At 37.4% G+C, this 26,895-nt stretch overlaps 2 protein-coding genes and 2 long non-coding RNA genes across 5 annotated transcripts in view; 1 reads left to right on the plus strand and 3 right to left on the minus strand.

The window, feature by feature from the left end:
• Positions 1 to 462: 462 nt before the first annotated feature.
• On the plus strand, positions 463 to 5,718 carry LOC134824974 (cytochrome c-like). The gene is made up of 4 exons (XM_063837015.1): positions 463 to 724; positions 1,925 to 1,987; positions 4,789 to 4,836; positions 5,406 to 5,718. The coding sequence occupies exons 1-4, from the start codon at positions 559 to 561 to the stop codon at positions 5,438 to 5,440; spliced, it is 312 nt and encodes a 103-aa protein (XP_063693085.1). The 5' UTR covers positions 463 to 558; the 3' UTR covers positions 5,441 to 5,718.
• Positions 5,719 to 6,642: 924 nt separating this feature from the next.
• The window catches only part of LOC134824973 (uncharacterized), a 30,307-nt gene continuing 10,054 nt past the window's right edge, over positions 6,643 to 26,895 (minus strand). The window contains exons 3-4 of the mRNA XM_063837014.1: positions 9,416 to 9,515; positions 6,643 to 6,908 (exon numbers count right to left, since the gene is read on the minus strand). Coding sequence (XP_063693084.1) covers positions 6,832 to 6,908; positions 9,416 to 9,515 — 177 coding nt within the window. The 3' untranslated portion in view covers positions 6,643 to 6,831. The remainder of the gene's footprint in view (positions 6,909 to 9,415; positions 9,516 to 26,895) is intronic.
• LOC134824975 (uncharacterized) lies at positions 18,258 to 20,794 on the minus strand. Its single transcript, XR_010161472.1, has 3 exons — positions 19,580 to 20,794; positions 19,204 to 19,366; positions 18,258 to 18,945 (listed from the first exon to the last, which is right to left on the minus strand). It is a non-coding gene; the product is annotated as an uncharacterized LOC134824975 (long non-coding RNA).
• LOC134824976 (uncharacterized) lies at positions 20,861 to 22,201 on the minus strand. 2 transcript variants are annotated; one of them, XR_010161474.1, is made up of 4 exons: positions 22,133 to 22,201; positions 21,773 to 21,977; positions 21,450 to 21,571; positions 20,861 to 21,283 (listed from the first exon to the last, which is right to left on the minus strand). It is a non-coding gene; the product is annotated as an uncharacterized LOC134824976 (long non-coding RNA). The 2 variants fall into 2 exon arrangements; XR_010161473.1 differs by lacking the exon at positions 22,133 to 22,201 and having other exon boundaries at positions 21,773 to 22,069.

Genomic DNA, 26,895 nt, shown 5'->3' on the forward strand with positions numbered 1-26,895 from the left:
AGTCTAACAAAAGCATGGCAATGCGTAGAGCCTACCGGGATAGCGTGTAGATAGTGTAGGTAACGCTGTACACGTATGTGTGATGCTATAAATGACTCAGAGGATGACGCAATCCATGCTTATTGCTAGCAAAATATCACAGTATAAAGCCAATACAAACTCAACAATCTGCGACGCGCACAGCGCGCGCTAGCTTCACGTTTTGACATCTCCAACTCTGCCGTGAGACTTTCCATAACTTGAAATAGTTTTCGTGGTCGAATGTAACTAACGATGTGATAATCGTGAAAACTTAAAAACTAACGTTATTCAAAATAATCGAAGTAACTAAAGCAACAATTTGAGATTTCTCATCATGTTAGGAATATCCAACGAAAATCAGACCGATTTAGATGATAGTAAAATAGCGGTGCGGCGCGCAATGAAAGAATTACTCCGCAAGCTTTTTAGTTCAACGATTACCTAGGCTCGTTGCTAACACTTCATCCACCTTTCTCAACCTGCTTTCTTCATTTTGTAAGACCTTATAAAGTTTTTATCAATCTTTTGTCTGTCAAAATGTCCGCCAAAAATGGTGCAAAGATCTTCAAGCAGCGATGTGACCAGTGCCATACTGTAGCAGCTGGTGGTAAGCACAAGACAGGGCCCAACCTGAACGGTCTTATCGGACGCAAAACCGGTCAAATGGCAGGATTCTCTTACACGGAGGCCAACAAGAAGAAAGGTTTGTGATTGATTCTGCCTATAATATTTAGTTACTTATAAACACTTTTTTAAGCCATTGTATCTCACCAGCGGACCAGTTAAAGTTGAAGACTGAACATTTGGTGATGTGCTACCATCTTCTGACGATGATTGATCTATTCTCACTTTTAATAATCATAGTTTCTTGTTCTAGACATTTGCTGGAGCCATCAGTCGTTTCTTTTTGACCGAATCTCCTCGACCTTCATGAATTCAAGTGCATTTAAGTTGCAAGAATGTTTCAACAATTTCCATCATGTAGGCTTATTCCGGGTGGCTCACGATAACATGCTTGTCTAAGGCACTTAATGTGAAATTGTGAAAGCCTCTCAAATAAATAGACGTATTGTGTTTTCTATCACGTGTAGATTGGAGCTGGAGTTGGAGCTACAGTCTGCACAATTCGTCCGGTTTTTCTTTCAAAAGTGGACTTACGTCAGTTGACATATTAACCGTTACATACACTGAACATTCACTGCTCGTCATGTAAGCTTGTTGGTGTGAACATATTCTTGTCACGACTTTAGAATTTAGATGGATAAACATCTTACATATGTTGTGTGCATACTTTTGTCCTGACACTCACGCCTTACCTTTTTCTGGCCACTACAGCTGCTTCCTTATTTAGCAGTTAACGTCACCATGATTGTGTTAGATCGCGTGACTTTTGGGCGGAATCGGGAAAACGAACACTGATAATACACTATTACGATTTATGTGTGCATATTGCATATGAATGTAAGACTGTCTCAACTCTCATGCAATGTTCTTATACACCTTGAGCACATAACTTAAGGGGGCCGGGGGTCTTCATCAAAATGAACGATATTTTTCCATGGGACCAAAAGCAGCTGATAGATATCACTCCCCTTTATCAGAAACAATTAGAAAGTCGATTTCGAGGTAATTTTGATAAAGATCCCCTCGGCCCCCTTAAAGGTGATCACTGTTATATAGTGTCATGGCTTTGTAGAATATCAGTTATCAGTTCAGTTTGGGTATTGATCACCAGGCCAATAGTGTAGCTTGAACTTTCCCTTTCTAAACTAACTTCATATCTTTCAAGACTTACACCTTCCAAAGTTATTGTACGGTTCACCTCCAAAAACGGTCGTTTAGTCTTTGTCAGTTGCTTCACTGAGTTTAACCATTTTCTCGTTAATAACCTAACACTATTCAGGTATCACGTGGACTCCAACTACATTGGACGAGTACTTGACCAACCCTAAGAAGTACATCCCAGGTACGTTTAATCAACTTTTCATAGATCTAATACTTTGCTGTAAATTTATAATTTGATATTTGGGTTGTTTTTTACCGTGACGAACTTACCTTTGCGTGTTGGAAAATATTTAGGGTCGATTGCTAATTCAATCGTGATTAATGATGTTGACCATGACAGAGCTAGCCTTAAACCCTAATACGATATAATGCAGATGATAGTATTGTGTGATTAAACAATGAATCATGGTACTATTAAAATATCATCCTCTGTTACAATTTGTATATTTCGTGGCTAAGTGCTACCCACTTAGTGGGTAACCTACTATTAATGGATTAAATATCAATTGACAATATGCCTGAATCTCAATTTAAAAGCAGAGAATGTGGAATTTGTCAGAATGTTCGAGAGCCCGAATGTTTCAGGGATAAATACTTGTCTGGCCTCTCAGCTATACTTTATTTCACTGTAACACTGACTCAAACGTTAATCGAGTATTATAAAATAGCTCTAGCTCATTCTAGAAAATAGTAGACAAGCACATTTTAAAGTTTGCTCCATTGAATATCTGGCCAGAGTTTGAATAGTGTTTTAACTGTTCTGCATGTATGTATTTCTAACTGGAATGATCATGAACTGCGACCGAATGCAACAAGTTAACGTTTGTTAAAAGATATTCCTGCAAAAGTCAGTAAGATAATCGACGGTGAAAGATAATGTTTAATGTTAAACTTATTGCTCTAACTCGGGTGTGTGCTTACCGATCGAACGACTGGTCAAAAAAGTTGTCAATTTGGCTTTACATCTCCAATTCAACCTACGAGTTTCAGCGAAACTTTCGATTTGCTTTTAGACTGATAAGCATTAAGCACACATCTGGATAAAATCCAAGACACGAAGATTGTTCGAACTAATAATTGGTTGTTAAACCAAAATATTTAGAAAGATTCAAAGTTACTGTATTGTTTCATACATGAAAAACCATGCCGGGCCTTATGACCTTATGAAAATAAGACAGAGGCCCTGGCAATAGCTCGGAACCGAACAAATCTCCAATCACAAAGTTCTTGTTTTTCAGTTGGTAGAAAAATTTCAATATTAGAAGCAATATTTCATATTATTCCGTTGATTTCTTGTCGAAAGAAATAAGTTACACGTAAACTCATAATTGTTAAACATCAGTCACATTTCTCGTTGAGTACATTCAAATTCGGCTTGTAATAATGCGTTAATAAGAACAGTGTATTGTAAATAATTATGTGTATTTGCAAGGCTTCATTTGGCACTCTTGAAAATACAGTACAGTGTCACTCTGCTTGACAAGAGGTGTTCTACAATTTGAGATACTTGTTATATAACTGAAACTCACTATCAATCAGTCTTTATTTCAACATGCTAAATAACAAGCTTATACATTAGAAAAACTCATTGGCTTGTTCTTGCATTACAAAATTTGTGTAAACCTGTGCTAGTGATTGTCCAATTACACGACAAATTAATAATAATAATTATAATAAGTGTTTTACGAATTTATTCGTGTTTTACGAGATGGTTGGTGCGGGCTGGGCCCAATATAATACGTAATTGTTAAACGCTATGATGTAATTGATTATTGAACAATAAGCTCATCACTTAAAACTGGACTATTCTGTACTGTTCTAGAAGTTTCCATATAGAATGTTCCAATTAGAATGTTCCAATTAGAATGTTCTAGAATTACGGACATAGCTTACACAGCTGACAACAGCGTTACTACTACTGTAGTTAATTTACAATCATTGTACGTTATGGAATTGGGTGTGTCAGGAAATACATGCTATCTATACATATACACTAAAATATGTTACATTACTTAAATGATATAACTTGTGGAGCATTGTCTGTCCAAACATTAGATATTGAGATAATGTGAAATAATGGTTGAGCACGGAAGGGTTTTGCGTACTCAACGTTTGATTATGAAGAAATCTTTATACGTCAATACACTTCATAATAAAGATACATGTACAGGAAATAGATGTACCATAGCTGTCCACACTCCAAACATCGAATACATGTACATTGTACAATGTACATTGTACGGTGTATAACTACATCAGTGTGTACAGTGTACGTGTGTGTATGGACATGGGCGTTGACTTGTAATACTGAATTACAGTGGACATTAAACTGTACAAATTGCATAATGACGGACCTAAATAGTAAATAGGTATAGTGAACTGTCTAATATGTAATTACAGCTATTTTAGGAAATATCCTTATTGGATGATTATTGAATAATGTAATAATGTATGTCTAGTGTCTACTTAATAAGTGTTGTGTGTAATTCGCTGTACAGAAACAAACTGGGTATGTTTATACCATGAACCATAATTTTTCTGATAAGAGCTCCCTGGATTCCAAGAATTCCATAATCTAATCAGAATAAATCACCTCTCCAAGTTATCTAGGTCCAACATTCTAGAATATTCCAGAAGTTTCGCCAGCTGGCGCCTGGCCGCCATGCTGAATTTCTCATTTCTTGGCAACCGGTTATAAAGTAAATGTGATTATCTGCCCAGTCATGGGAGAGGAGATTGAGTTTGTAGTGGCAGTTCTACTGACACGTACCACGGGGTTGTGTTACGATTCTAGTGGTAGTTCTTGTTACACGTATATAATTACTTAATTACTGAGAGATGCTATCTGCTGATTTGTTTTGTATAGAGGATATTTGATCTGGTCGGGATGCTGACTGTTGATGGTATACTTTAGAGATTAACTGATGAATGCATGTATAATAACTGGACATGAGCATTATAATCTAATTGTATTATTTTCAGGAACGAAGATGGTGTTCGCTGGACTCAAGAAGAAGAAGGACCGAAACGGTAAGCAAAGAGTTGATAAAGAGAATTTCTAGAATGGTCTTTAAAATTATCGCGCGATAACTTTAATTGTTGGCCTGCTTCGGTGCGCTCATCCGTTATGAAAATGTAACATGCTAATTGTATGTTATGTGCGCTGCTTCATTATCGTACCTTAACTATATATTAGAAGTTATTTATACATGTCAATTGGACATTTCCTGTATCCACAAATAGACGGTTTGGACACTGATAATTTGTTGGTAGTGAATACGGCACTAAGAGTGTCAAAAACAGTCGCTTAATTATTCAACAAGGAGTGCATTCTGATATCGTACGACTCTGGCTATGCCACCGTACAGCAAAAGAAGTATGTGACTCTATCCGTATCTAGATTCTAGAACATTCGCGAAAAAATAAAATTAGGAAGCTACTGTACGTAACGCGCGGTGATGTTAAGGCTGAATCTTTGTGCGCTCGGGTCGAGCGAGCGCAGCTAGCTAGATGCGCGCGTCGGTTATTCGTATGCATGTGGCGGGCTTTGGATTGGATTCAACTTCTCTGTTCTTAAAATATAACCTCCACTCTTTCAGATCTGATCGCATATTTGGTGAAGTCAACGAAATAGTCGGCAAGAAGACGAACACAATTTTCCACATCCTGGTCCTGACCCTTCACATCTGTACAGTGTATCTCCAAAGAATAGTTGAATTTTACGACCCTGCGCCTAGGATTGTGAGATTGTCATTTCGATTTTATAATAAACTGATGCTGTGTTGTATTTATTTATAGACGATTCATGATTGACGATTGTTAGTAGATCCGATTGTTGTACTTTACTGTCCCGCTTTTAATTTCCGCGACCTTGTATACTGTAGCTTACGTTACTTTTCCCTCTCCTAATAATGTCGTGTTTTAATTTGTGTCTGTATTCGGGTTATTACCCTCTCACTAGCTCCTGAAATGAAAGATGTAAAACGTGAAGACGTAAAACGTGGTGTCTAAGTCAGTTCCATATTAAACTTAGCATAAGTCATAACATCCAGGACAGGAATTTGTGTAAATAATTAGTAAAAGACCAGGCTTACACTTTACTGATCAGGTAGATTCAATTAAACATTCTTAAAAAAGGGATCGACAAATATACAGACAGATACTTATGCTAACTCTTGTGAGTACGTTCCCTCCCCTACAGAACATAGAAGCGATCATTCACATTACGTCATCAAGTTCTCGGCTCCGTTTAATCTCTGTTCAGCAGGAATTACAATACTATGCCTTGTCAGTTTCAGAATCGGCTTACGTAACATGTAAAAATCCCTGAATGTACTAACAGTTTAATTTACATACAGGACTTTAATTCGAGCGATTATATAGCTTTATATATTACGCACATCACAGGAAATATATTTTTACAGACAATTTCCCCGGGTAATTTAGCCCCATTGCAAATAATGGATACTAAAGTCAATTTCATGGTTAACTTAAAGGTAGTGGCATATCACTAGTTAACTGAATTATGGGCCCAGAAGGGATATTTAATCTTATATACTACCCGGAAATGGACAGGACTTTAAGCATGTTGTCTTGAACAATGAAAGACAATGAAAAGTACCATATACGTACACCTCTCGGATTAGTTCAATCGCGTGGAAATTGAGTACGTGTTGCGCGCATACCTTCAGATCCAGAATTACCGCGGATTCCAGATTTGACAGACTAAACCAACCTGCTATCACGTGACCGGCCAAATGTGACCACAGAAGATCAGGAGTCATCCCATCGTAATTATCTAATTACAGATCACATCAGACAAATTACACGCGGATATAAATAGTCGATATTACAAATAAATACGTTGACAACATACAATTCAATAATGTAAAATATGTATTAAAATAATTTAAAAAGAGCTGAAGAAACCAGAACTTCTGATTCAATAAGGCCATTAAAAATATAAAAAGCAACCCCTCACTTCAATAATCTGAGACGATATGTAACCAGGTAATTAGCATGAGGTTAAGCAGCAGCTGTCTTATTCTCGAACATATCGTATCTTGCAGCAAACGAGACAGCTTCATTATAGATCTTTAAATCTGAGGGGTAGTAAATATTAGGTGTTTTGCAGGCTAGGAGTAGTTATGGACACGTTTTTTTTAAGTGTGGTGAAAATGACTTTGAGTGCCATGACACTTTTGACAGTGAAAGTGAAATGACTAGTAACTAGAAAGTGTTGCACAGAAATGCCTTCAATCTTAACTGCTCCTGTAAGGAAAATATATTAGTTAGTTAATATGTCATAATATAATACAAAGGCAGTGCCAGTTTTCAGCATTTTGGACTATAATGTTTGAAACGCCCATAAAAAACTGAATTTTGCGACTTTTCTGTTCAAAATTCAGATTATGTCTCAGAATTATTCAAAGAATATTTGGATTTTGGTAGGAATACTTGAACTGTGCTAAAAATAAGCAAAAAGTCATTTGTTTGGTAAAATTTATAGTTTGGTTGAAGGGGTTGTACAAGGCCCATACTTTCGATCAGCTTGTGAATGAACTGTAACAACTTTCAAGAAACGTTGATCTGAAATAATGTAACCTAGGAAAAACCTAATGTGTGCCTGTATTCAGTAAAAATTCACTCGCAAAATTACAATTGATTTTTTTTTCATTGCAGTAGCTAGACAGCAACAAATTAGAACGTTTTTCAATCATACTGTCGAGATTAAGTCTGCTCAACAGTATTCTGTTCGAAAATCAAATTAAGAGTGTGTCAGTTTTCAGTAAAAAGTCATTTTTAGGTCAAATTCATCACGATTAAAAATTCAAAAGAAATGACTCTTTGCTGAATATTAGCACTATACAATTGATGTCTGACAGCATAAGCAGGTTCATCAAGATGGTTTTTTACAAAATCTAACGATATTGTGTGTTCTAATTCAGCAAAAAGTCATTTTATGAATAATATTTATAGCTTAAAATCTTTATAGAAATGACTTTTTGCTGATTATTGGTACGATAAAGTAGATTTCTGACAGCAATATCATGTTCATCATGGAAATTTGGTACATACTATTGATGTTTGAAGTTCATTGTGCCAGTTTTAAGTTAGTTATAGCAGGTTATCACAACACTGCTTACAAAGCAAACGATTTATGTGATTTACCATTGGTATACGCCTAGAAAAAGAAGTCATTTAAAGCTGAATAATGGCACACAGTGCAACAAAATTGTGCCATATTAAACAATAAAGGCACACCGCTCCCTCAAACAATATTATGAACTAAAAAGAGTGCCATTTAGCAGTAAGAATGACTATTTCTGTCAAATAAGTCACTTTTTACTGATTTCCAGGACACATATGCTGTTTAAATTTTCAGGATATAACTAAACTAAGATTTGTATCTGCACCATAAAATATTCGGTGGTTTGAGATGATTGATAATGCTGATATTGACTTACAATAATTGGTAATTCCCACGTTGGCTGCAGCAGTCACTACAGCTGATTAGTGGCACTCTAATTGTATTATCTGTTTTTGACCCCTTTATGAACACATTACTTTTCGAAATAGATGCTTAAACTAACACTAGTACACCCATGGATCAAGAAATAGACAAATTTTGTCTTTTTACATCATTTATCTATATGACTGATATATGCTGAATTTGGGCACTCGGGACATAATTGAGTGTAAGCAGTACAGAGTTCAAGCTTTCTTTTAACTGATTAATGGCACCTTCAATCTAAAAGTCAATAAGGTGACTGAATAAGAGAACTGAAATTTCGATACTTATTTCATCAATTAGAAAAAATAAATTTCAAGCTGATACATGTGTGACTTTTTGCTGATGGCTGGCACATAGACATGTAGGAATTAGTTTAAATACACAACCAAACATTATCTTATCCAGAAAAAAACACAGTCACACCTTGATCTTTTTAATATTTTGACAAGAACCATCAATAGAGCAGTCGTATTTAGATATAAAAATGACTTTTTGCTCAATTCTGTCACTTACTGGAATTGCTAATAATGACTAAAATGCTGAAAACAGTTACTCACTCCAATTTACTAGTGTAATGTGAACAATATTGAGCAAAATATGGCGAAATCAATGGAATTAGTCAATTGGAGGTTAAAATGGTTTGCTGATTTTTGGCACTCAGTTTAATTGCTCATAAGTCATATTCTGCTTGAGCCTGACACTTCGTTTTTTCAAATCACAACTGCTGAATATTTTCACTTCATCCTATGTACAAATTTATGGTTGCACTTTAAAAAGCATTGCGACTTTTTCCTCATTTTGTGCACTATACTTTGAAAAAGGTGAAATCAGCAACTCACCACACTTAAAAAAAACGTGTCCTTATAGTGGTGTTGCAAGAATGCACCCAAATAAGGGGAAATTACTCTACAAAGCGATCACGACGTTTGATAGTGGTCAGGAGGTTAGAAGCAGTTGTCAAATTAAATCAGAATTTTAACGTAAAATGATTCTTATTTAATCAGAATCTTATTGGCTCTTACAGCATACTCTTACAAATATCTCATTTATTTGAAATATCTCATTAATGTGGAATTTTGTCTAATTATTACTAACCAAAGTCATCGGAGAGTACCACCAGAGCCAAACCACTTAGTGTCCTAGCATCGTTGACACGTGCGTTTACCTCGACCATTGAGTTTGGCATTGCTTCCATCTGGAGAAGGTTTAGTAGCTATGAGTTTAGTAAACAATAAGTTTAGTATCTATGAGTTACTGTGAGTAACTAATCTAGAGTTACTTGATGGTTGCATGAAGGGTACGGGTTGGTTATGACAATTTAAGAAAATGGAATAAATAACAATATATGCACTATTTACATGCAGTACTGCTACTCTATTTCAACATAACCACTATGTTGTGTATTTAAAGGAACATCTCGGTATTCGTATCATATTACTATTGGAAATCACGTACATTTTAGAGTACAGCACATCTTTCCAGTTTTCACATACACCAATTAGTCATGAATTGAATAAAACTTATCCAAACAATACTCCATAATTGCTTAGCAATTACTGCTAATTGGCTATCATTAACACCAAATAGTTTCATGACTGATGACTCATTATGCCAAAAAAACGAAAATATATCTAATTTTAAAGACATCAAATTAGATATGACAGGGGTGTCATTCAGTAGGTTACGTCTCACTTTTGATGGCTCAAAAGCTCTTAAACTTTAAAAGCTTGAGCTATGACAGATCATGTCAAGACTTCAAGCTATTTTGGATCATGATGTAAGATAAGACTATAAGAGTGACCGCTGAGCACACAGACCTTCGGGAGAAATTTTAAACATTCTTTAGTTTACTTACAATTAAAAAAAGAAAACTTCCCAAAACTTGGCGATAAAAATGGGAGTTAAGCTTTTATTAGACATTAGCAAGATTTTCATTATTGTGACTTGTTTTAGCAATGAAAAACGTATCATGTAAGCTAAGGTGTTATCTAATGCTAACCAAATATTACTGAAAACCCGACACTCTATTTTTACTTTCGCAGCGCATGTAGGAAGACAAACGACTCTTAGTATGTACAGCGTACATCATACATACATTTAATTATGATTTCCTTACAAGCAACCATCTTTAATAGTCTACCGTAATAGTAATTAGCGATTCCACCGTCTGCCATGAACCACCATTCTTTAAGTTGCGCAACCTGTAGTAATTTCGTCTTTAAATGTTGAATTGTGAAGATGTCACCGTGGAGAAATTGATCTAATGCTTTTTTTCCGCATTGACATCAGACATGGGTGAACTGACTTTCTATCTGCAATACATGTTATCGTAGGCCTTACAGAAGACATGGGACATCATATTATGACTAGAATTAATAACACAGTTTACTACAAACCTCTGTAGTTTCAAGTATCATTTATTGAAAGAGCCTGGTGTTACAAGGCCATAAAATGGAAGAAAAAAAAGGCTGGAATTGGCAGTGGAAGTGAAAGGCCTTCGATCAATCAAACGTAAGCAAATTTTTAAAGATCGTGGATCAGATAGCAACAGCATAGGTCAAGAATAGTAAAATAAGAATATGATAATTTTACTCTTGCCGTCCCATCGCTCTTCCGTTTCTCTGCTCTGTACAGTGTTGTTTTGCTCTCTTAGAGACGAGATCATGGTAAGACCCCACAGTATGTATGCAGCATGCGAAGGCAATAATAATAGTTTCACACACTTCAGAAACACTTTCAGATCTCAAATAACCAATAAAACGCTCACACTGATTGTAAACACACTCGGCACTAGAGTCTAGAGACAATATCATGATACTCTCCGTTTCTCCCGTTTTAGAGTTTAGACCTACTGCCTGCATTGGAACATACCTTAGGGCCAATAAGTTTGGTTCACAATAAATTTGGTTACCATAATTTTTGTTACCATAATTTTAGTCACAATTCACAAATTTCGCAAATTTTAGTCACATTTTAGTCACACACAACGACAAGTTTGGTCTACCCCGTCTGAGCATTACAGATTAAGCTGCAATGCATTACTCAGGAATTTCAATCACATCAGATCCGGAGTTTGTGGCTCCATATCACTAAGTTCTTCAGTACACTGTTCAGTTTCTTTTTCACCCTTTTTCGACTTTACCATTTTTGTCGGTACAACGTAGTTTATTTCGATATGATCCTTCAGCCGTTTCAACAGAGCATGCATTGGGATGGATCGATTAAAAATGTTATGTCCAAGAGGAGCTCTAACCCTTTAAGTGCAATAGGACTTTGGTCTTTGGTACGGTTTTGTGCAGAAGAACGGTGATGTCATATTATATTAATTATAAACAATTTTAGCTTAATAATATTCATGTCATATTTTCTCTACTGAAATTTTGGTCTGCTTTAAAATTAGTCACAGAAAAATTTAGTCTCATGAAATTTGGTTTACAACAATTTTAGTCAAAATTTTGACTAAATTTATGGTATACTAAATTTGTCGTTCTTAAGGTACTCTCTAAAAGCTTTTATCACACATTTTCTGAAGAACCTGATTTTCTATCCTTAGTCTCGCAGAAGAATTTTCTCGACTCTGGTCCTCTGGAATCTGGATCTCCAACGTTTAAATCAGCATAACCATGAAAAGATGTAAAACGGGTCCTGCTCTACCCTCGATACCATCCAGTCCTGATACGATAGTTTTAAACAAGGTAAATGCGATCGATTAAATCCACCAGGCCGCCAGAGAGATCCACTAAAATGAGCTTTAAATCTTCAGCGTGGTTACAAGAACAGTATACGAGGCACCAAATTGTTCAAATTACCTTGGGTTTTAGACTAATCCAAGGAATCGTAAGGCCAGGAAATGTGTGAAACAAAAGGTTTGAAGGCAAGGAATATTCCAGACTGCCCTCTTAACGTTTCTCATCTTTTTAGAGCCCCATGGAATTAGCATAATTATGCCATAGCCCATAGCCCCGCCTACCCTAGCAGCGAGATTACTCGCGTTGCTGTATTGAAAACGCCAACTTGGAGCTGTTACTTTGACAAAAACTGGCTTTTCTAGGTGATGACATTTTGAAGTTCTTTATTTATTTTCTGATTGCCGTGCGATCCTACAGCATACCCCAGTATAGTATGGATGTCCCAAAACAAGTTGTAAACTTGAAGCTGACATCTATATCTTGTTGTACAAAAATACATACTTTGAACTTTCCAATCTATCGATATTCTAGATTCTTCTTTTAGAAATCAATGATTTGGGTTCGGATGACTCTCTGCGAGTTTTTCCTTAATTCATGTCCTATAGTAGTGACAAAAAGACTGAATAGGAATTTGGTGAAAACTCAAAATGAAACGGCAGAATAACATAATTATTTTTTCTTAGAGTATGTTAAGTTTGTTAACGTTCCTTTCGATGTATCTACAATTCATCTGTACATCGCTCACCGGTAAATATTGCTTGTTGAACTTATTTATCCTATATTCCTATCATTGATCTTTAAAAAAGTTTCCTTCAAGTGAAGGTTGGCTTAGTCATGATTCATTGACATGCATTTAATAACTGCAACAATAATTGTCATGTTTCAGTGGTTCCTAGAGAAAGACTGACTGGTGAGATAGTCCCAGTTAGTGCTGATCACTCTGGCACCTACGACAATCGCGGTGCTGCTAATTCTATAGACCTGAATTTCAAAACCTTTTCGTACACTCGATCTGATACTGACAATGCATTATGGTTAAAGGTTACACTAGCCCAGGTGTATTGTTTGAAACAGGTTGTATGGTTGGACAGGAATGCTGCACCTTCTGTCACCTGGACTTGCTCTGATACTGATTGTACTTCCTGTGAAGGTAGCCAGGCGTGGTGTGCCTTCACTCTCACAGTTTACACCGAGGGAGATTCTTCTGATAATCTCCCTTCCGTGTCTGACTGCAAGTATGGCAACAGGGTCAAGTTGCAACGCATTTCAAATAAATTGTTGCACGTATACGAGATTGCCATAATAGGAACACTTGAAGGTAAAGGAAGTTGCTCAATATGAAATCACTTCAACTTTAAAAGTTTAAAGTGCAGTGTCTATGAAATTTTTCCATTACCTTCACACAATAGGGATATTCATTGACTAACACTTAGCAATCGCTGTACGGGTAAGCCCCCCCCCCCCCCTAAAACGTCACCTGTTTTTTGGGCCCAGATTGCCGAGTTAGGGCTCAATTTACAGGGTTCTGAAGTGTCTAGGAATAATATTTAAACCTTTTTCTAGCTTGCCAGGAAGATTTGAAAATTTGAAAATAAAATCAGGTACAATTTTTTTGACGTTGAAATGGAGTCACTTTTAAAACACCACCCCTAAAATGTCAACTCTATTATATGTGTGATAATTACAAAATGTACAGGAGGCCTGATTTATCTTTTGTCACTAGTATTATTTGTTTTGTCTTATTAAAACATTAAGCTACTTGAAAACATTCACTCACTAAAGAAAGTACCTCAAAACCGTAATCACCCCCTAAAATGTCACGTGCACCACCCCTAAAACGTCAGCTAAAACAGGTTTTGTAGCACTCAGAATGTTGCTCAAATATTAATTTTAACCACTTCTGGGACAAATATAACCTATTTCTGAGAGGTGTCGACCAGAATTTCTCTCTCTGTTGAAAAAAAAATGGTGGAATTTAGTCAATTTACTTTTTGCGATATTTTGGGGACTTTTTTTTGAATACCCAGAACTTACGGCAAAACAGTAACTCAGTCAACAAAATTTACACCTGTAGTTAGATTATCTAGTTATAAACTAACAATTGGCACAAAAGAAATGGATTCAATGTGATTTTAACCTTGTGCAAATTGCATGTTTTAATTGCATTTTTTGGGATTTTTAACATCATCCTGCATTTTGGCAATTTTAGTGACCTGTAGTTAACTAAGCCAACCCAGTAATCGATCTGACCTTCTCTATAGACTAGATTTGACTGCTTTTAGCAAAATTTTTTCAAAAACTACGGTTTTTGGTACTTACTAGTTTATGGTAAACCTATGATATGCCCCCTAAAATGTCATTTTTTTTCTCCCCTAAAATGTCAAATTTGTATTTTGTTCGCATGGTGTGCGATAATAGCTCTTGTTTTGGCACTTGTTAATTATTAACATCAACTATTAACGAAATGTGAGTATGCATTGCATCTTAGGAAAAGCCTGAGTAATTTGATCAGGTTAAAATGACATTTTAGGGGGGATAATTAGACATTTTAGGGGATGTTTATTGCAATTAATAAAATAAAACTAATTCCTTGAGCTGCCAAAGCTTTCCAATATTACCATTAGATGCTAAATATGATGTTTAATAAGCTGGTACCTCCATTTTATGGTGCTTGTAGTCTCAAAGCCAGAATCTGATAAAATGACATTTTAGGGGGCGGCCAGGTGACATTTTAGGGGAGGGTAGTAATATTGAGTAATGTATAACTTTCCATATCTCCAGTCATATGTACAAAGTTGCTAAAATATGTAAATATCACTATCCTAGACCAAAACTGAGTTAATATTAATGAATTCCAGAGTTATAAAATTGTGCGCTTTTTTTCAAAAGTAAAAAATTCGTACAAAGTGAAAAAAATGCCCTTATGGCATCATTTAGATTCAAATTCAGGATGTGGCAGGGTCTGAATGATATTTTTTTATGTTTAGGAGTTACAAATGATTAGGTAAGATACTTTCTAAGAAGATGGGATCCAATCAATCAAGAGTGGCGTTTTAGGGGTGGCTGAAATTTTAGGGGGGGGGGGGGGGGGGGGGGGGGGGGGGGGGGCTTACCCGTAGAACAGTAGGCTGTCACTCTACAAAAAAATGCATATCCATACAAAATGATCAAAATGAGTCTAACAGTTATAGCATTATCACGAATTCGTCTAAATTTGTAATCTTATAATTGCTATTATTCATCAATCATTTCAGTTGCATCTCCAAAATGTGAGAATCTAGCCCCAACATGGAAGAACGTGGTGACGGAACCAGTTCTACCAGTAGAAGACGAAGTGGAAGTAACGCTGACCTGCGCTGACGGTCGGTCCAACAAGGGAGGGAATAAAGCAACTTGTCAGAGCGGGGACCTTGTCCCAACAAAGGGAGCTCCTTCTTGCTTAGGTAAGGATTTTAAATTTTCAACTTAGTAAATACAAATTTCTGAAAATTCTTAGATTTATTTGAAACACAAGGATATATTTTTCAAGCAACATATGGTCCACAAGGATTCTCTTCCCACATCATTCACCTGCCAAGTTGAATGACACGAAACATTTCGCACACATTGATGCTAACGTCGATTCTCTGATTTTGACATAGTGTTGATATTTAGGTTGTGACTCTTATATTTTATCAGAAGCTTGCTTCTGCAGGATCACTTGTTGTCTTCGATAATAATACTAAAGTAAACTAGAAATATATAATTAAGATGGGAAATATCATATTTCGGAAATCAAAGAGTGGTTATCATTGTCACCCTACACGCGTGGGGTGGACTCCTGGGGTGGACTTTTATTCAGCGCGTATTTTGTAGCCTGTTCAACTTGACGTTTTGAATCGTTACTATCTCAATGTCACAGATACACAGAATGTGAGGTGATCATCTTAAAGAGAAACGTCTCAGCTTTCACCTGGTGTAAAGTTTATCTTTGTACACAAAATATAGCTCGCTCAGTGTGCAATAGAAGTTGACAATACAATAACCACGCCCGCGACCGGTCGTCAGATACCGGAGTGTTGCACAAAATTAGGTCCCCAAATTAAAATTCTATGACACAGTTACCATGCAGAAATGTCTAGGGAAACATTTGGTGAAAATTTGAAGGGTCTACTGTTAATATTGCAAAAGTTATTGAAAACAAACTAGCTTAAAGGACCAGTTAACTGAAAAATTTGTAGTCTCCAATTTGGCTAAGATTTAAATCAGCTGTGACAAACCGGTAAAGAATCGTATCGCCGAAAGAACCAACTATCTAGCGTACGTGTAACGCGTGTTATTGCAATAATAAGCTGTGGCCTCGTGACGTCATAAAGTCCCTCAGTGCGCGCTGGCATAGCGTAATATACGTTGCAAATGTTTATCGTTGTCAATAAAATACCTGTAACTCACTCAAATTTTAGAATTACGACTATTTCCCTAGTTCTCCAAAATCCTTATAGTTTTGGCTATCATCCTAACTAAAGGAATAGCTGATTGGATGTACAGTGCTCACGTCATGATTTTAAACAGTGATATAGGTTCTTAAACAGTGGCGGGTGAATGTACGGTTAGAAAGTTTCTGCTATTACAACTTATGTCATATGTGATAATTTTGGATTGTTTTCATTGCTTAATTACACAAGCAGGGAGACTGTACCGATTATTTTTCCCCAGTCCATGAAACTCTAACGAATTTAGAAAGGATCTAGATAAGTAGGAGTTTGTTCAATTCCGAGAGCAATTATATTTATAGCATAGCGAAATTTCTAACTTTAATCCGCATGGCATGTGTCAGCCAGTATAGGAGACAAGAAGTCTGGCTACTTTACGGCCGTTCCTCTGGGACCATTAGTAGAAGTAGCTTCTATCATAACAGTGCCATGGGAACAGAATTCCCGCCAAAATACCGGGTCTACCAAATAGTAATACTGATTGGAGTGTACGGTGTGTTTTGAATTAGACTTACGGCTTACCTAGTTGTGATCCTAATTGCATTATCATAGGTACATAACATAAATAAACTACTGGTAAGTTTAAATACCAAGTGCAAACGTGTTCAGTCAATCGACCCACTGAACAACTATAGAAGTTCCAAGACCCTATTATTCTTTGGCCATATATTACGGCACGATCGATTGTTAGATGGCTAAACGACCAACGTTAATCTATACAATTCTAAAACTATGAGCTAGCACTTAAATCTAAAAATACACTTTTTATATTACTCCTGATTTTTACATTTCACGTAAAACATTGTCGCCACAGGTTGATCATGGACACTAACAGCTTAATTTGAGATAAATGGCTTATGAGTTTCTCTAAAGTTAACTCTAAAGTTGTGTAGTCCAGTCATTTATGGACATTTATGGAAATGAACCTGCAAATGTTCAGATACTCACGAAACTTTGCACAGACCTTCCCGAAGGTATGAATAAACGATTTTCGTTTGGAGACATTTTTTTGACCGTGGAGAAAACCCAGGAGGGCCACGCCCATATTGACCCAATAACGTAACCGACCCCTTGCTTCTGAAGGTCGTAGAGACTTCAAAATAGGCTTAAACGAAGCCAGATATGCATGTTTATATAGGAGTTATTGAGCAACACATGGCCTAAAATCCTTACTTTTTGAGAAATTCGCCAAAAACCATTTTTGGCGTGGTGCTGAGCCTATTTTCGATAGGATCGTGATAGAGTCTTTAGACAGGGTGCAAAAGAACCGCAATTAGCATATTAATATATGATTTACGAACAAACATATGCCTTAAAGTGCTTACTTTTTCAGTTATTGGCGAAAAACTGATTTTCGGTTCCAGAAATCATGCAAAACTATGGGTACCTGGTAAATTGGGCTATGAAGGCCCTAAAGGTTTTTGAATGTGTGCAAATTGTGCAGAATGGCCATGTTTATATACAACTTATGAAGCAACATGTACCCTAAATTACTTACTTTTCGAGTTATTCGGGGAAAACATTGTATTATGTCCATTTTCTACCTGTAAAATACAGTCTCACGAGCTCTTCTGCGCGCGCAAGGGACTTTATGACGTCATCGCCAAAATAATACAAACGCTATGTACACGTGTTAGAGAGCAGTTAGAGATTTAGGAATTTCGACTCGTTGCTTAGTTTGCTATTTGTCACAATCTGTCAAAATATGAGGATAACTTTTTTTTCAGTTAACTGGTCCTTTAATCAGAAGTTTTTGGGAAAATTTCAAATTTTGTACGTAGTGGGGTCTACTGGGGTGGACTATTGCGACGCGCATCTGATGGCGTGGCTTTTTCAACAGCAGTCAGTACGGCCAATATCAGAGCACAAATTATTGCGAGTAAGACCTTAATGGTCAGCTATGAACCCCTCACTAGAATAGTAACCGTATCTAAAAACAAGGAGATGTTATTCCGTCAAAGCTCAAATTTTTTACTCTTCTCAGTGCAGTTACTATGAATGTACTAGCTAAGTATCGTTGATCGTAGCTGCATTACACAGTAGAAGGTAACCAAGGAAGACTGCTGATTAACGAAGCAATTTCAACGTGAACAGTTCCAAAATACATAATCATGGCGACGATAGTTCAACTTGAACCTTTATAGTTTTTACAGTCTAAGATCACAATAAAATCACGTGAACTGCGAATCACAAAATCAAATCACTCAAATCTGATACAGTCCCGTTACAGTACGCTTTCGTGACAACCTCAACGCTTAAAAAATAAATATTCTGCAGTCTTGTGACCACCGATGGCCCTAACCCTCCCTTGTCCGCGAGGAGCATCGTTGCGACCATGGGTTTCAGTTCTTTGTTCTTCCCACTCGGCTTCGATAGATCGAATTGGCTGGAAGTCAATCTATCAGAAAGACCTTTGTCGATCTCAGGGGCGTGGTAAATTGTGGATGTCGGAGTATAAAGCTTCCTGAAAAGATTGAGACATTCACTCGGTCTGTTGTAAATATCGAATAGTCCTTGTAGGCAGAGATTTAATTTATGTTGGGTTTGATAACTAGAGAAGGCGATTTGATATTCATTGATAGTATAAGAGTCTGAGTATAAGCATATAAGCATAAGTGATAAGTTTATATACCCTTTTTATGGTACCTCAATATCAGTATTGAGTAATCATCACTCAAAATCTACTTATTAAATTTATTAACTGAACAAGTTAATGTATTACCGTCCTAGAGAGGTTTTCCTGAGAATTTGAAGTCTCTGTAGGTTGCTGACATGTCTACTAAGCTCTTCAATTGAGGAGTTTTGGACCCCGCGGCGGTCCAAATGATTTATAATGCTGTGGGCATTTTCAACATCTATCGAGCTAAACGCCCTCGCAGCATAACCTGTAGAGAATGAACATGTCATCAATGCAAAGTTCAATGATAAAAATCAGAGTGGCCGATTTCAACGGGCAGAATTCGAATATCATGGCCTTGGGGAATGGACTATTTTTTGTCGATTTTACTAACCAAACTGGCAAACGATTGTTGATTTTCGTCACTAGTCTAAAATGAAAGCAAACATTCGGCCGAACATTTACATGATTAAAAACTTACCGGTTTCTTTCGTTATTATGTACAGACATAGCCGGGCTTGGGTTCCGCATACGATATCTTCTATCAGATTAAAGTTGAACCCACACTTTGTACTGCTCGTGGGAGGAGGAAAGCAAACTGATACCTTTTCCATGAGCATCTCGTGTAGTACCATCATCATTTCGATTCTGATATCAGCTGCAAAATTCGTCTATTACTAAATGCTAGCTTTTCGAACTTCATATCTTGGAAATAACAACTTCTATGAAAGAACACACACACAAACACACACAAACACACACACACACACACACACACACACACACACACACACACACACACACACACACACACACACACACACACACACACACACACACACACACACAGACAGACACACACACAGACAGACAGACAGACAGACAGATACACACACCCACAAACACATACAGACATAGACACACAGACACAGCATAAACACAGACACACACAGGGGGTGATGCAACGTCAATTAATGTCAATTAATGTCAATTAATGTCAATTAATGTCAATTAATGTCAATGTCAGTTTTGCAAAATTTTGGAATACTGACATTAATTGACACGATATTTTTCGACCAGAGATTATGTAGTTCTACCATATTTTTAGCACTTTAGAACGTTTATATCATCAATTTATTCACTACTATCACATATGGAAATGTGAAATGTGAAAAAATTCAGATCATTAAATAATAAAACTAAAATAATACGGTTTTCCGAAATTAAATTTTCTTAAATGGACGTGGCCATCCAAGGGCGTGGTTCTCAACATCATCAGAACTTAAAACCCACATTAAACGAAATGCCTTCATGACATTTATATTTGAATAACGAATCTTAAACAGCTAACATTACTCCTTCATACTAAAAAAGCCGATTCTAGATATTTTACCTGTATAAGAAACCAATAAAATATGGGCGTGGCCGGTGGGGACCGAAGATGGAAGAGTTGGGAGCTGAAATTTTTTTTGGTGGTCTTTGAACCTAAGAATCAACAGATAAGAACATACTCATAATTATTCAAGGACATTTTGTTTTTTTGAACCGGTCTAACTTACATAGACGTGAATATCTTGAATATTTATCGAATAATGATAATCTCAAATTTCAAGACAAATTAATGTCAATTAATGTCAATTAATGTCAATTAATGTCAATTAATGTCAATTAATGTCAATGTCAGTTTGGGGTTTTTATGGAATACTGACATTAATTGACGTTGCATCACCCCCCACACACAGACACAGACGGACACACAGACAGACACAGTTACACACAGACATACACACACACCCACAAACACACCCACAAACACACACAGACACATACACACACAGACACACACACATAAACACACATAGTTCACTTCAGTACACTACATTACAATTACAGACACACGCAGTACAATCAGAGACACACACTCGATACAAAGACAAACACAGGCACAAACACACAGAGTACACTTCAGTACAATCACAGACGCAGGCACAAAGACATATACAAGAAGAGCAGATTGAAGTACCTTCATTTGCAGATGTTGACACATTGATCTGTGGGATATGTTCTTCAGTCTGTAACTGATCATCTGCTAGAACTGTCTCATCTGGATCAACCGGAGGAGTATCTTCCGGCAGGAGTCTGAGTGGGTCTATCGGGACAGCCATGGATCGCTCTCCGTACCTTGCTGAAATAAAGACAAAGGTCAACGACGGATGTCGCATGTCAGTCCTGTAACTAAATGTAATGCAAAATAGTGAATAAATAATTTTTACATCTGAACGATTGTTCATTGATTCTTTAAATCTGTTCATTGATTCAAAGAATCAATGAACAAAAGTTCAGGATTTTACCTTCTGTTAAGCTGTTAGCACTGACTCTAGCCCCCTCTCCAGCTCCCTACAAAACGACCATATCTCGGGCTGGAGCTTTCAACCGTCTTGCCTCAGCAGCCATCTAGCACAGTCGACCTGTCCTGTTAATTATGTGATCATCAAGTTACCAAATTTAATCCTTCAATATTCAAATAATTGATTATCAGACAAAACAGAGTTTAGAGCTCGACGTATGCTTCAGGGTTTCACACTGTGCTGTAATCAAACGCATGACTAAAACCTCTTGCTACTATTACCAATGTTAGATAAACCCATATTGTTAAGGCGGTCAAATGATTTACCTGAGTTGATCGCGTCCATGAAAGGGTTCAACTGCGCTCTGTCCAGCTTGTTAATGTCCGCTCCAGCAGCCAGCAGTGCCTCCGCCTCCGTCACTCTCCCTGCTTTGCATGGCCAGTGAAGCGTAGAGCTCCCCTCTAAGCTCTGTGACGATCCGACGAAGGATCCAGATTCCCTTCTTTTCTCTTGAGATTGCTTCAATTCTTCCTGGAGTATGCGGATTACCATTTTTATACTTCCATACAGGGCGCGTGAACAATCAGCAATGAATTATCAATTAATCAATCTAGTTTTTGAGTAAAAAGTCCACAGATTGTGATACATTGGATTTGATATTGGAAAAGACATGGCTTACCAAGTACCTTTTCATGTGCTTTTTGGAGGACAGGGATGACTTATTCCTGCGTGCCATTTCACCATAACTATCTGCTGTAACAGCAAAAATTAGAATTATGTCGGACATAATTCTAAAAAATTGGAACATTGTAGTTAATCAGTGTGGTGCTAACAACAGAGAGCGATTTGAACGGTAGGCAATTTCATTAAATTTCATTAACTCGATATAAGGATGATTGGAACAGGCTAAAATCTATAATGTGGCATTAATAACTGGCTATATCGGCATCGCTGCATTAAACGATTAAAGTATTGCTAACTATGGATATTCTACGTGATCTAGGCAGAGGGGAACCGGCACAGCCAGATTGCGTTGTCTTCACTTTCAGTGACTAAGTTTCACGATAGAAAAATTGACCTTATGTATTTTTAAAAAAGGATGCACAGTTCAAGCAATAAATCGATCGGCTGCTCATATGATATTTGCATTTAAAGGAGGGCCCAGTGCAGTGACCAGTAAGTCTGTTAAGGCAACATTTAGATCTGAGATAAGCTGAGTCTTGACAAAGATAAGTGAGTTTCGAGAAAGTGCACACGGATAAAGTTATCAAGTGACAATGATAAGACTAAGTTAGGGTCAAGTCAACAGAATGGCAGCTGTAACAGAAACAGTTCATTGGATAGGGGAGTAGGGGATTATGACGGAGTGAAATTTATTTAGCAGGGCAAACAAAAAACAACTGACAGCACTGAGCAAGTGAACTGGAAAATTGAGGAACGAAAATAACAGTGGTTGTCAGCCCTTTCCGTAGCAGTCAGGATTTCCCACGAGATCGATCAGGCAATCAGTTCCCACGAGAATGCTCGAGCGAACGCGCGCACTTGTGTCACGTGACGGCCACGTGACGCTCTAATCGTTGTCACGTGGTACAGAAGGGAGGTTCCTAGAGCGTCGATCTCGACAAGAGGGAGTTTCTCACGGTTTATCTTCAATAACTATCGCTATTTTTATAGTAGAGAGTTGAAACTTTCACCAAATGTTTCCCTAGACATTTCTGCATGGTAACTGTGTCATAGAATTTTAATTTGGGGACCTAATTTTGTGCAACACTCCGGTATCTGACGACCGGTCGCGGGCGTGGTTATTGTATTGTCAACTTCTATTGCACACTGAGCGAGCTATATTTTGAGTACAAAGATAAACTTTACACCAGGTGAAAGCTGAGACGTTTCTCTTTAAGATGATCACCTCACATTCTGTGTATCTGTGACATTGAGATAGTAACGATTCAAAACGTCAAGTTGAACAGGCTACAAAATACGCGCTGAATAAAAGTCCACCCCAGGAGTCCACCCCACGCGCGTAGGGTGATTGTATTACTGGAGCGAGCAAATGAATCCTATCTTTAAGCGTGCCTCTTCTTATAACCTGGACAGGATGTTTCTACGAATTCTCATTAGGGTAGAGTCTTAGCGAATGCTTTAGTACTGTGTAATGTTAGGATGGATATTGGAGACACAGTAGAAATTGCCACATGGTTTTGAATAGACCCCCAGTGTCTCCTTGGCAATTTAGATATTATGGTTAGTCACGTGATATCTAAATTAAAATTAATTATTCAAGATATTATGATGATATAAAGCTATCTGGTACATTCTTATCCATAACTTCACCGAACAATACTAATTCGACAGTTTAGAGGCCATCTAATTAGGACGTCCGCGAAAATCGCAAATTATCAGACTATCCCCTCCCCTGTCCGAAATTCCAAAACCACCCCCGGCCCTTCCCTCCCCCCCCCCCCCCCGGCCCCCACCTTCAATTGCCGGAATTCGTAAGCAGATGGCCCCTTAATTGATTTAGGGTCGTCAAGAATCTAAACGACGTGTTCGCGCATTTGGTAGTACTACCAAAAGTAATACCTAAATTACTACCAACAGCTGTACTACTTTACTACCATACTACCAGACTGGTAGTATATTTAAAGATTTACGAATAATTAAGAATCTGACACGAATACCTTGGAATATGACACGCATTATTTGGTAACGCGCTTGAAGCGCAAAAATCTTTTAGGAATCTGCAGACATCTTGCATTTGCGCTCGATTCGAACGTCTTCTCGGATAAATATGGAATTAAAGTGCGCAGCGTTACAGTGCGTAACAACCGAGAGCGACTATTTTAAAGTTAATTTAATAATTTTTTTTACAAAAATTAGTTGGCGTGGCTATGGAAATTAATATGGCTAGGAATTAGATTCTTAGATTCCTCACTTTATGTCTCTCCCTCCTTCTTTGTCAGCAATACCATTTTTAAAAGTTTAACCTATCCCTGGCCCAGTGGCCATTTCACATCATGTGGTCTCGTATCTATCTGATGTAGAAACTAATACACCACAACGCTTTCTTTTGCCGAAGTTCCTCAATTCCTTATATAGGTGAGGTACATCAAGAAATTTTGTAATCCTTGCCATCCTTTGTTAAAGCAATACCACTCTGTGTAACTCAACTCAGTTTGCTTTATTTCCCAACAGCACTGTGTGTTCCTTTGTTCAGGCGGGTTTAATCGGTCTTCATAACTGCACTCAGACAATTTCAGTCTCTTCCTCAATAAATCGGGGGGGGGGGGGGGGGGGGCGGTGATGACTGGAGGATCCCTGGAAGAGGCGATCAAGATTCTCGACGCCGGTTCTGATCACTTAATGGGCCGAATGTAGTGAATAGAATGACGTGGTTCTATAGGAAACGATTAAAACTTAACTCCCTTGGTAGGTTATAAGCCTAGAACCATGTGATGAGCTTAGTTTCTCAACGCAACGGTCACATAAAATTTGCTGCTCTCTCTCTCTCTCTCTTTCTCTCCTTCTCTGTCAGCAATGCAATGTCATGTTGTGGTCTAATGTCTATTTACTGTAGAAACTAGAACACCAATGGCCGAATTTCCTCAATTTGTTTTTCGATTTTCATTCATTTTGATAAAAGTTATAATTCTAAATTCTTAAGTTTTCTATCTGAAATCTAATTTTGTTACTGTTAGCTTCCTTACTATGATTACAATGATAAAATCATGATAGCATGAATGCCATATGGATCACATCACAAATGATACGTCACTGATTGGGCCATGTGATGTGAATGAGAGGTTCTTAAGCTCTTAGTTGTCGGTCACCGGATGTTATTCCCATTTCATAAGAGGACGATTTTTGTTAAATGGTATAATTGTTATACTGAAAATTTACTGAAATAAACTGAGAGACAATTCAGTGAGTCAGGATGACACTGACCACGACGAAAATGAGCAAGCTCGAGTTTTTTCAGAGAAGGAAAAAATCAGCGAAACGAAATTGTCAGACAATTTTTCGTGACATAAAATTTTAAATTTATTTTGTTATATTATTATTCGTAGGCAATTCTGTAATTATACTTTTAGTTTGCAACCTTCCAACTTCTTTTCCTTTTAATATTTTTGAGTTAGTACTACAATTTAGGCACTTAAGTAACCTCTGGACCATACTTACATTTTAAGTGAAAAACACCGCACTTAACCCCACTTAAAAGTCTCATTTCGAAAATACTTTTTGCTTAACTTTTTACTTAAGTACCATTTTTGACTTAAGTACCGTTTCGGAAAGGACCCCCAGATAGCATCAGCATAGCCCATAGGACAATAATAGTAAAATAAGTATATGATTGTATTACTCTTGCCGTCCCATCGCTCTTTTGTTTCTCTGCTCTGTAAATCGTTTTTTTGCTTTCTTAGAGACGAGATCATGGTAAGACCCCACAGTATGTAAGCAGCGGGCGAAGGCAATAATACAAGTTTCACACACTTCAGAAACACTGTCAGATCTCAGATAACCAATAAAACGCTCACACTGATTGTGAACACACTCGGTACCAGAGTCTAGAGACAATATCATGATACTCTCCGTTTCTCCACGATCCGTTTTAGAGTTTACACCTGCTGCCTGCATTGGAACATACTCTCTAAAAGCTTTTATCACACATTTTCTGAAGCACCTGATTTTCTATCCTTAGTCTAGCAGAAGAATTTTCTCGACTCTGGTCATCTGGATCTCCAACGTTTAAATCAGCATAACCATGAAAAGATGTAAAACGGGTCCTGCTCACTCCTGCTCTACCCTCAATACCCATCCAATCCTGATACAATAGTTTTACACAAGGTAAATGCGATCGATTAAATCCACCAGGCCGCCAAACACATCCACTAGAATTGAAGGGGCTTTAAATATTCAGCGTGGTTACAAGAACAGTATACGACTACGAGGCACCAAATTGTTCAAATTACCTTGGGTTCTAAACTAATCCAAGGAATTGTAAGGCCAGGAAATGTGTGAAACAAAAGGTTTGAATGCAAGGAAGATTCCAGACTGCTCTCTTAACGTTTCTCATCCTTCTTAGAGCCCCATGGAATTAGCATAATAATGCCATAGCCCCGCCTACCCTAGCAGCGAGATTACTCGCGTTGCTGTATTGAAAACGCCAACTTGGAGCTGTTGCTTTCACAAAAACTGGCTTTTCTAGGTGGTAACATTTGCAAGTTCTTTATTTATTTTCTGATTGCCGTGCTCCGATCCTACAGCATACCCCATACTAGATAGGGTATGGGTGGACAAAACAAGTTGTAAACTTGAAGCTGACATCTTGTTGTACAAAAATACATACTTTGAAGTGTTTGAACCTTCCAATCTATCGATATTCTAGATTCTTCTCTTGGAAATCAATGATTTGGGTTCGGATGATCATGACTTCTCTGCGAGTTTTGCT

The sequence above is a fragment of the Bolinopsis microptera genome, chromosome 13 (assembly GCF_026151205.1).
Source record: "Bolinopsis microptera isolate Bmic1 chromosome 13, MBARI_Bmic_1.0, whole genome shotgun sequence".
Classification (NCBI taxonomy): Eukaryota; Metazoa; Ctenophora; class Tentaculata; order Lobata; family Bolinopsidae; genus Bolinopsis; species Bolinopsis microptera.